This window comes from Phaethon aethereus, assembly GCF_964289735.1.
Source record: "Phaethon aethereus genome assembly, chromosome: 9".
NCBI classification, from domain to species: domain Eukaryota; kingdom Metazoa; phylum Chordata; class Aves; order Phaethontiformes; family Phaethontidae; genus Phaethon; species Phaethon aethereus.
This window is the reverse complement of record NC_138585.1, coordinates 12,037,282-12,048,009: the sequence shown is the minus strand read 5'-3', so window position 1 is coordinate 12,048,009 and position 10,728 is coordinate 12,037,282. Positions and strand designations below refer to the sequence as shown.

At 36.6% G+C, this 10,728-nt stretch overlaps 1 protein-coding gene across 1 annotated transcript; it reads left to right on the top strand.

The window, feature by feature from the left end:
- Positions 1-380: 380 nt before the first annotated feature.
- On the top strand, positions 381-2,777 carry LOC309408009 (5'-3' exoribonuclease 1-like; the record flags this gene model as incomplete). The annotated part of the gene is made up of 5 exons (XM_082003712.1): positions 381-593; positions 810-923; positions 1,005-1,122; positions 2,136-2,287; positions 2,487-2,777. The coding sequence occupies exons 1-5, from the start codon at positions 423-425 to the stop codon at positions 2,775-2,777; spliced, it is 846 nt and encodes a 281-aa protein (XP_081859838.1). The 5' UTR covers positions 381-422.
- Positions 2,778-10,728: the final 7,951 nt, after the last annotated feature.

The following is a 10,728-nucleotide window of genomic DNA, read 5'->3' as shown; positions in this document are numbered from 1 at the left end:
CTCTGACCTGGAAACAAGGAATGACGTGAAATCCCAAGTTAATGATGTTCCTGCTCCCCCTAGTAGACAGGATTGCCATGGAGCTGCCTTGCAATATAGACAGACAAAGAAAATAGGTATGTTTAGACATCAGTTCATAATTCAGAGCTTCACCTTGTAATGGCATTTTAGAACATACCTTACAGTATAGTAACGATTTCCAAATATAGTAGTAAAATGTCCATCTTTTTCAGTTCTACTTCTTTATTCAGATCTAAAAATCTCTTAATAATAGTGTCCTGGCTTTTGTTAATCAGATATGAAAATACCAGAAAAAAAATCAAATATGCTTTTTTTTCTGCTAATAACGAAGTTGCTATCATTTCAGTGCAGAAAACGTTTGTGATACAACTTTTTTTTTTTTCCTTTTGTCAGCTGCTTATATGAACAAGCCTCATAGCACTGGAGGCCCTCAGAACACACCAGTACTGGAAACAGGAGGTCACCCTTTTGCTTGTCCACAGCCTGCACTGTCTACTGCTTCTGAACTTTCTCGTATTTGTTCTCTTGTTGGAATGTCACAACCAGATTTCTCTTTCCTGAAAACACCACAGGTAAAAAGCTTTTTCTGTGAAAGTTAATAGTTCTCAACTTTGTTTCAACTGTCCTATATTAAACATTTGGATTGAGCACTGAAATCCATCTAAAAATAAACCTTAGCTCCTTTTGTTGCCTTTTTTGAAAAAAACCAAACAAATCCTCCATTTCTGTCTCACAGTTTGTTTGTCAGCAATACAAATTCCTTCAAAAATCTTATCTCATTTTTCTAGACCATGACAGTTTGTCACATAAAACTATCAAATGGTTTGTTGGTTCATGGACCACAGTGTCATTCTGAAGCTGAAGCAAAGGAGAAAGCTGCACTTTTTGCTTTACAGCGTTTGGTGAGGATGCAAAGAATCTTTTAAAATCTTTGTCTCTATTGCATTGCATCTTTTTGTAATCTTATGTTTCCCTCTTCATAGAGCTCTATAGGAGTAAACTTCCCTTTGCCTCCGCCTCCACCAGTGTTTCCAAATTATCAACCACTGGGAGTTCCTGTACCACCTGGATCTATTCCTCCAGTATTTGCGCAACCCCCTGGTAAGTATTTGACTACTATACGTTTCAAATATTGCCGTGATATCCTGCAATTGTAATAGTTCTTTATATGAAAATGAACACCTTCCAGAAAGCCCCATTTTTGGTCTTCGTGTATGTAGTTGTATGTCTGAACTGCTTTGAAAACAGTTCATGAACCTCTTCTCATCAGTACACAAATTAATTCAGTACAAATAATCGCGTATCTCCCAATTATTTCTTTTCCTTAAGAATGAAGAATGTATTTGTCCATTCAGTCTTAGTTGGTTTTCTGTTGGGCTTTTTCCTTCAAAGCAACAGCAATTAGATCAAAGCTGATAGTACCTGTCCAGAATTTGTAAGAAATCTCTTCCTTGATTCTCTACGTGGATTTACCACCTGCCCCCTTTGTATAGTTAATGGTTATCCATGCATTAGTGGTTTTATTTGTTTATAACCACCTTTCACTGAAGTGCTGCATCACTGCCAAACATCAGCATGGTAAGTAACACACACACACCCCCCCAACTGCTAAAAATCCTGCTGGTGTTTCTGGTTCACATGTATTTTGTATTTTAGTAAAGTTCACATTCATAGCTAGTAATTAATGAGTCAGCACCATTGTAGCATCCTAGTAACCCATAGAGCAGATGCTACATCTCTTCTCCCCAGGGTTTCTACATTGTTGACTTGTTTCAAAAGGATGGCCCAAACTTACAACCTTCTACTAATACAGTTCACTCAGCTGAGGGTGCAAAGATCCTAAGTTATGTGTGCTCTTAATGCAGGTGCTGTGACTTAGTGCTCTTAGCTGTGCTGTCATCTAGGTGTAGTTCCATAAAAGCAGAACTCTTTGGGATTTTTTTTTTTTACAATAAATAAATACTTATCTATTTTCAAGTAAATATGAAGAATATGAGGCTTTACTGGAAAGAGAAACAACATGCAGACAAATGTAATTGGGGTACTTTTGAGGTCTTGGGGAGTTAGTATCCTCTTTTGGAGGAGAGCACGCTAAAAGTTATTTATTTTCACAGCTAATATAATGCCTCCATCAGCTCACATGTTTGGTCCAGTGCCCTGGGGAACTCCAGTGCCTAAACATTATTATCCTGGCTCCTATCCGGGAAATGTATCTCTTGCAGGAACTATACCAGTTGGTTCTCACAACCAGTTTATACCTCTGCAGGTAAGATTGGCAAGTTTTTCTTAATGCTTTATTTTTGTAAAAAATGTGCCTACATGATGAATGCAACAACACCCCCGCCGTGAGGCACTGTTTAGTATTAGAAAATTATTGTAAAAAATTGTATGCATGTTTTCTAAAAGTGGAATATTTGCATTTTTTGAGAATGCATTCTGTTAAATAATATTTATTTAATTTAAAGGTAACTAAAAAAAGGGCTGCTAGCAAGAAAAACTTTGAGCTCAAGGAGTTTCAGAGTTCCCCTCAAGCTGCACCACTAAAGAATGAACAGCCAGTGTCTTCTGACCACATTCAGCAAGATAGTTCTTCAGCTCCTTTAAAATCTCCTCAAGCTGCTCAATCCACTGTTTCATTTCAAGACAATGTGGCTACTCCAAGCGTTCCTCATAACAAATCAACACCAAACACTTCCAGCAAGCGAAAGCCAAGAAAGCTGGCTGTCAATTTTGGCGCACCAAAATCTTCAGAATAAATATGGTAGCTAGGTGTATTTTATCTTTAACTCTTCCCCCACTGTTATGTTCTATCATTTAAAAAAATCAGAAAGCTCTATTAAAAAGACCAGCCACCTTAAGTAGTATATAGAATGAAATACATTTTATTTGCTATGATTTTCAGGTTCTTATGCAAACTATAAAAATTATGTTAAAACTTAATTATTTTGACTTAAATTAGCAAAAGCCAGGAAATGCTGAGTTAAGGTTACCATGCCATTCATTGTGCCTAGGTTTCTAAACAGTGGCTTACAGACTATACTGGGTAAGCAGCAATAACAGTGGTAACCTGAACTCAGAATTGCCTTGCTTTTTGGGAGGGATATGGAGCAGTAATAAGTTGGGCATCAAACATTGCTTAGTATGACATTTTGTATTCTAGCTTATTTTTAAATAGTGTAATGAGACAGAAAGGAAAAAATTATTTAAATGCAGCTTTTACATTGGCTCTCCGGGTCCTTCTGAGTCAAATCAGTGTGACTAAAACCTAACAACAGTGGAACTGCCAAATTCGCTTTAACTATGAACTGTTAGGTTTTATACCAGAGGGCAACAACTTTACAACTTTCAAAATGTAGGTATTAATGTATCTCTAGTGGCAATAAGTGGCAATAAGTGGTTGCTGATGCAGAATCTGTTCCAGGAGATTAACTTATAGGATGTACTGAATAAAAAAAATACATATTTGGAAAGTAGACACCTCTTTGGTAAAGTACATTTAATTTTTTTAATCAACAGCATTATCAATTTCATTGTATTCTGATGATAAAATAACATAGGGTTCTACTACAGATCTGTGTAGCCTCCTAAAATGTTAGTGATATCGTGATTTTTTTCTAAATTGTAAAAATGGCCAGAGTTTAAAGATGTCCATTTATATAGTATGGCTGTCAGTTATGTTTACTTAAAGTTCATTTATCCCTCTAATAGTTTGCACCCTGAAGCCTTCTCTATGGTAGGCTGTTTTTTGTTGGTAGTGACTTGCAATATTTATTTTTTAGTTTTGCTACAGAAGTTCTGCACAGCACAATTAAATTATCAGAAACTCTTACTCTTGGTTCCGTAAAACTATTCAGACAAAAAGTTGCCTTGTATTTTTGGAGGGAGCTGTGTTGTAAAAGTAGTAACTCATCATTCTTAGTTCATATAGGAAAAAAAGAAGGCTTAAAGGTCCCTGTACTATTTTTAACCCACATGTACTGTTCTTACTGACATTAATAAGAAATCTTCGGTCTAAGAGAAAATTTGAAGCCTCAGTTGGTGCTATTTACTATTTTTCTTCTTTATTCTAATCTGTTCCAGAAAAAATATTTTTCCTCTAAAGCCCAGGAAGCTTAGAAATAAAGCATACTTTAGTGATTCACTTTGTTGCCTCCAAACAGGTTTCATGTTGGATCTGCAAGTCTGTAGACTTCCTTTCAGTTCCCCTACCTTGTTCTTTGCTTCCATTTCTTGGTGTTATACCAAGTTCACATTGTTACCATGTTATAGGAATTCTTTTATGTATATTTCTCTGAAACAGGTGTTGCCTCAGTAGTATTTGTAGAATAGCAGCAAGCCCTATAAAAAGGATCACAGAGGTAAAAACAAGGTTAATAAGTTTTATTTCATTTTACTTAGCATCAAAAACCTTGTAGAATAGTCTATATACAGGCTTAAAATACATTGATTTTGTTGTTCTCTTTATAGCCATCTAGTCTCCAGAGGGTTTGAAGCCATACTCTGAAGGGAAAGTTGTACGTTTTGGTAATTTATTGTCATAAGCAACATGAGGCTGACACGATGCTGACAAACCAATATTTTAGAAGTGTTTATGTGAAATTTAGTTATGAGACACAGATGTTAGTCCCCCATATCCTATATGAATTATCTGATCATCAGAGAAAAGATCTGTTTAGAAATTCCTGTGATGGAGATGAGACTACGTTAGATTCTTATATCACACAATTTTGACATATCTGGATAGCCGATCTATGCAGAGTTTTTAGGAACAAATTTATGAAGGACACGATACTCTTCACACCAGTAAACACAGCAATTTTTATTATTAGTTACTTACTTCAGACTAAGACTTCCTCTCCAAGTAGAATTGCTATATTTAGTATATATAGCTGGTTAAACACTTAATTCTGTAGCTGCTGCATATTGTATTAGTCCCTGGTTTTTAGTTTACATATTCTATGATACTGACTGCCTGGTGCCCAGTTAATTACAGTTTTACATATCCTAGTAGATGTAATACCTGCATTGACCTATGCCATGTCCCCTATGAATTTCAGTTTTATATTTTAACAAAGTGATTATGTTTAATTCATACAGATATAAATTTAAGCGTTTGTTTTTCTCATAGATGTAAAGTATTTTGTAAGCACTGGAGTTTTTCATTAGATCTTATACAGAGCAGTATTTTACTAAAAATCCAAAAGGGAAGACTTTTATGTGCGCATTTTTGTAGTTTCTGATTTTTTTAAAAGAACTTTTCATTGTTTATCTGCCAAGTGAAATGTTTTAAATTTGCATATGAATGGATACAGAATGTATTTTTTGTGCTGTTTAGTGTTAAGTGTGCATTTGCAGATTTTTAGCATGTAGTTGCACAAAGGACTGTGCAAAGATATTTTAAAATGAATATATGATACACTGAAGGAAAAGCATTCATAAAAGTTAAATGCTATATAAAACTTTAATGCAGTAGAATAATTTTATAAATTGTGTCTGTGTCTGCTTGGATTAAATATTGAAACAAGAAACATCACTATTTTCACTGTTTTATTTCCAAATACTATATGGGAACTTCTGTATGCTCCAAACTGAAATTTTAAGATACGAATTTGATCTCATGAAGCCCAGTTGCTGTGATTCTCAGAAGCAGCAACTGCCCACCTCTAAGCTGTTTCTTGGTGGCTTTCAACTACTATTCAGTTAAAGATATGAAGTTTGCTAAAAAAGCTTTTGGTCACTTTGCACTTAAAAGCATTTAAACTAGATACTAACCTTCCAAAATTTCTTTGGCCTCTGCCACCCATTAGATTTAAAAAAACAGGGAAAAAAAAACGAACAAGAAAAACAAACCCTATAGAAAAGGCAGTAAGATTACTTTCCAGCAAGTTCTGTCCTAGTGGTTCTTAACAAGGTACAAAACCATCTGATGGCTGAAAAATAGGAGGAGCCATCGGTACCTGACCTATTTGACACCCTAATGTGAAGACTTTCTGTACCTGGAGCAAAACATTTGTGTTGAGATTTTTACCAGAGTAGAGTAAGAACAGTTACCTCATTTGTAACAAGGCTTCTCAATGAAGCATAATGACAAACTGTACTAAAATCAGTGTAACGTGTTCGAATTTCTTCAAGACACAAATGGCAAGTTACATTCCATAATTAGATTTCCTCATCCCAAATAACAGCAGGTTTTTTAAATTCAGAATAGCCAAATTAATGTTACTAGCTTTTAGCTTTGTTTTAGAGAGGGTAAATAAATTTCTTCACCTTTGTATTGTGTGTATATATACCACGTGCTGAGTTTTGTTCTCTTGACCTCTTAGTTATCTCTAAGATTATGTTCAAATCCTACTTGTTGTTCCTTTTTAAAGCATAATGAACACTGTAGTCACACCAGTTAATTCTTAGTATCTTTGGTTGTGAGTTTTGAACTTTGTTAGGATCTCTCTGTTGCCAACTGCAGCACCAACTTTTCATGTAGATTATATGTAGATTAATTTCTTATAGATTATTGTATCAATTAGGTTGTTTAAAGCAACTAGCATAAGAATGGAGTACACTCTTAACATGACCAGCCGCTGCAGCTTTGTGTAACGATATTCTGTATAGAACACCAGTTTGGTTGGTATATACATTCAAGTCATTACTCAACGTGAAGATACCGAGACACAATCTTGCATTTCTTAAGCTGTCTTCAAGTTATTAGCCAATGGACTTTTAAGTACTGCAGTTATTCTGCATGGCAAGTTCTCCCTTGTTACTTTTCCCATCTCAATATATAGCACTGAAGAAAATTAAAACAAATTAAGTAAAGGGATAATTTGAAAATCTATGGGTTTGTGTGTAATAAATCTTGCATGGATGCTCCCCTTCAAAAATTAAGTGATTTTTGTTCAGTCTAGTTTAGTTCATCTGAACTACTATATAGATGACCCCTGAAAGTGAGGAATCTCAAAGAAGGAATGGTTACTTACAGTAAGAGTTTGGGTTTGGGTGGTGTGGTGGTTTTTTTTTTTTTGAGATGTGATCTCCATATGTATTCCATAATCAGCCTTCCTTACTACTGAGAGACAGTTATGTTCTTCTCTTTCTGTCTCTGGAAAGGGGACACAGTGACACCAAGGGCATAAGGGCAGTCTGAATACACACTCATGGCCAAAAGAATCCAAATTCAGGTGCATGAGGACCCATGAATATTGAGACTGTAACTGATATGTATTTTGAAGAATCGGATATCGTGAGGTAAGTACCTGTTTATTAATAAAAGAATCTGGGGTTCCAACAACAGTTCCTTACTGCTGCCGATTTTTGGCAGGGTGTTTACTCTTATTTTTCTGTAATTTACAAAATTCCTGTTGAAAGACACAATACAAATCAAAGAGAACAGAAGGAGTTGCAATGCCATCAAATGCAAACAGTAAACCTGACTCCTGTTGTTTGAAAGGACAGAGAAAGCATTTTTCATTAAAACTTTTTTTTTTTTCTGGTGAAACTTGGTCAGTTAAGCATTACTGCATCAGCATTTCTTTATGAAAGTTGATAATCACCCTTAGTCCTGTATTATGTGTAACGGCAAGGAAGACAAAGGCTGGCAATCAAAAGCAAAAATGTAATTTCTGTGCCAGTAACAATAGCAGTAACACTCAAAGTCAGCAACCTTTAGCATGTTGAGGGTATGAGGTAAAGCAAGACCTGTGATTCCAGTTCAGGTAAGTGATCTATTTCAGAGTAACCTATGCATGTTTTAGATTTAGCAATAATTTGGGATAGAATGACACATTTACTATTAGCTTCTGAACATGTTAATTTGAAACAGGTGAAATGCTTTGTCAGTCATTGAAACTTAACTCAGCAGGGTAAATGGAGAGCAGTGTAGGCCACTGGAACCTCCGAGTTTACTGAGCCTGTGTTGAGATGGTTCATTCTTCTAGATTTTTCTGTGTTTAATTTTTGTCCTTTTCCTTCCCATTTCTTTTTCAATGTCTTTTTTTTTAAGTGGCTAGGTCTTACTGAAACAATAGTTCGTAAGTGCTTTTTCATCCCTTTAGCCTCTAGTATATCCATTCTCTTGTTCTTAAACTTCATTGATTGCCATTTTCCTCTCTTTATTTTTAGATTTTTTTCCTGTGAATTTCCAGACTTTGAAATCAATGTTCTTTTAAAGAGCTGTTCAGCCCTGGATTTTCTAGGTACAAATGACCATTCCTCACGTGTATATACACACATGCACACATGTATATATACAGATATGGGACTCAATCTCTGTGTTTTCTGAAAGCTATTCATAATTCTGTCTTTTTTAGTCCACATCATAATTCCTTAAGAGACATCCAGAGGATGATGGACATTATCTTGTACATGCACATTTCACATCTCCAAACGTAGATACTAGGATGGGTTAAAAGCATGGGAACATAATGACACAGAATAAGTACACCAGTTTTCACTTCCCTTGCTTGGTAGATAAATTCTTCGCTTAACACTTCATTGTCCTAAGTCCACCTCATTCTCTGGCAAAGATTACTTCTGTCACAGAGCTGGCTGAAAGGAAGGACTGCTTGTGCCTCGGGCACAATGCAAATCCTCACGTATGTGGGCACAGTTTTGATGTGCAATTCTCTAGTGAAAATGCTGGCTTAGCCAGTCTCTTATTACTTGTTCACACTGGCTTGTGCCAAACTGTTTGTATCACCACATTATGAACCATATCAAGGAATTAATCTGATTGAAACTCTCTCCCCCATGTTATTTTTCAGCCTGATAGTTCGCCATGGAGCCACAAGAACAGCTGTGTTGGTACAACAGTTCGCAGTGTGAGGGCGGGATGATTTAGCAAGAGTGGAACTGCTTAAGGAACATCCCATCGCTGCCTAAAACTCAAATCACCCACGAAGCTAAAATGCTAGATTAACTGATGTCATTGTATGTGGTTCTGTCTGTTGACTTCAAGGAGAGTGGTAAATTCTGGCAGGAGTACAAGAGGAACTGCTGAGAATGGTCATATGGTAAATTACTGCAGCAAACTTTGCCAAAAGGTCATTGCTTTCATTTTGGGCTGTCTGTTAAGTTTCTGGGCAAGGCGTAATGAATGATGTATGTGGGCTGCACCAACCAATGGATCAGTAGAAATTAGTGGGCTCGCTCTTATTTAAATGTAAACTGCCTAAGAACCTGGAGGTTAATGCTTTCATAATGTTAAAACTTGTTAAAATGGCAGTGCTAAGGAGGTGGGTAAAATGTTAAAGAGAGTTTGATGAGGCAGTAGAAGGGTAGATGTATCCTGGCAAAATACAGCTAAGGAAGGGAGGTTAAAGACAAAAACTTGCATAACAAGTTTTGGGTCTTACTCTCTTAGATTCCAGTAGCTGGAATTCTGTTAGCACTGCTGGTGGCAAGTTTGATTCATACGGGAAGCCCGGGGTGAGCAGAGAGTCTCCTGTGTATCAGTCGCACAACAGAAATGCACCTGAGAATACCTTTATTTAAAGAACAAATAAGTTACCTATTCCAAATACAGTTTAATTAATAACTGGAAAATTTTAATTAATAATCTGGTCCTAGAAAATGTCACGATCGCGTTTTCTTTCTAGTAATTAGGTCTGCTGGATCTGTAGCACTCCCATCTCCCAAGGCCTATTTTAACCTGGATAACAAGGGCAAACCCCTCTTGCTTGGCATCCTCTTAAAGCATATGTGTTACTGACTGAAACATGCTGAGCGTGATGACACTGCTTACAAATATTCAATATAAATTACTCTTGGTGTGGGTTTTGCCATCGCTGCCAGCAATGGATGATCTTCTTGTCCCTGATGTTCTGCCGTTTAGTTGGTTTTACTTCATAATAACTCCTTTCCTTTGCTACAGCATTGGATGGGTCCCTGGAGTGCCTCCACTCCTTCATTTGGTTTGATATTCCAGTAAAAGCTAAGATGCAGTCACGCTTCCCAGAGGCCAAAGAAGCTGAGGATTTCAGCGCGGAAGATGCAGAAGTGCGGGACATAGCTGCTGCGGCAATTGGTATGTGACCCCAGGCGTGTGCATTCTCTGCCTTCTGAACAGTGGCAGTGGCACCTGCATGCTCTCACTCGAACACGGAGGCTAGGGTGGTGGTAGAGGTAACATGGGCTTGTTACCAGCATTGCTGTGCAATATAAAATAGATTTGGAGGCTGTTGGTACATCATCACTTTAAACTGAATGTTTCTGGTCTGTGCTAAGATGAACTTGGGGCTTTTACCCATGTTTGCAGTAAGATTTTTCTCTGAAGGTGACAGAGGTAGACAAAGAGTACCTCTGTGGGAATATTATTTATCACAAAATAACACAAGCTAATGCCAGATAAGTCCTGTTGGGACATGTGTGGTTTTCATGTTTGAAAACCCATTGCCTCCTTTGTTGCATTGTTTTTATCATATTGCAAACAGAACAATAATATAAAATTCGTATTTCATAAGCCTCTCATAAATTGAGCAATTCTAATACATGCTATATAACTGAGATTACGTATGGACTGCAACTATGCAAGTTGGTTCACGTTATCTTTTTCCAATGTGTATATGGAGTTTCTTTTCAAGATGCGTCTCAGTTCTTATCAACATATTAAAACAGAGTTTAAGATTTGCATGAAGAAATCGGATTATGGTCAGTTCCATGCAATACAGTGAATCAGAGGGGTATATATTTGTTACATTAAGAGCTTGTAAAAGA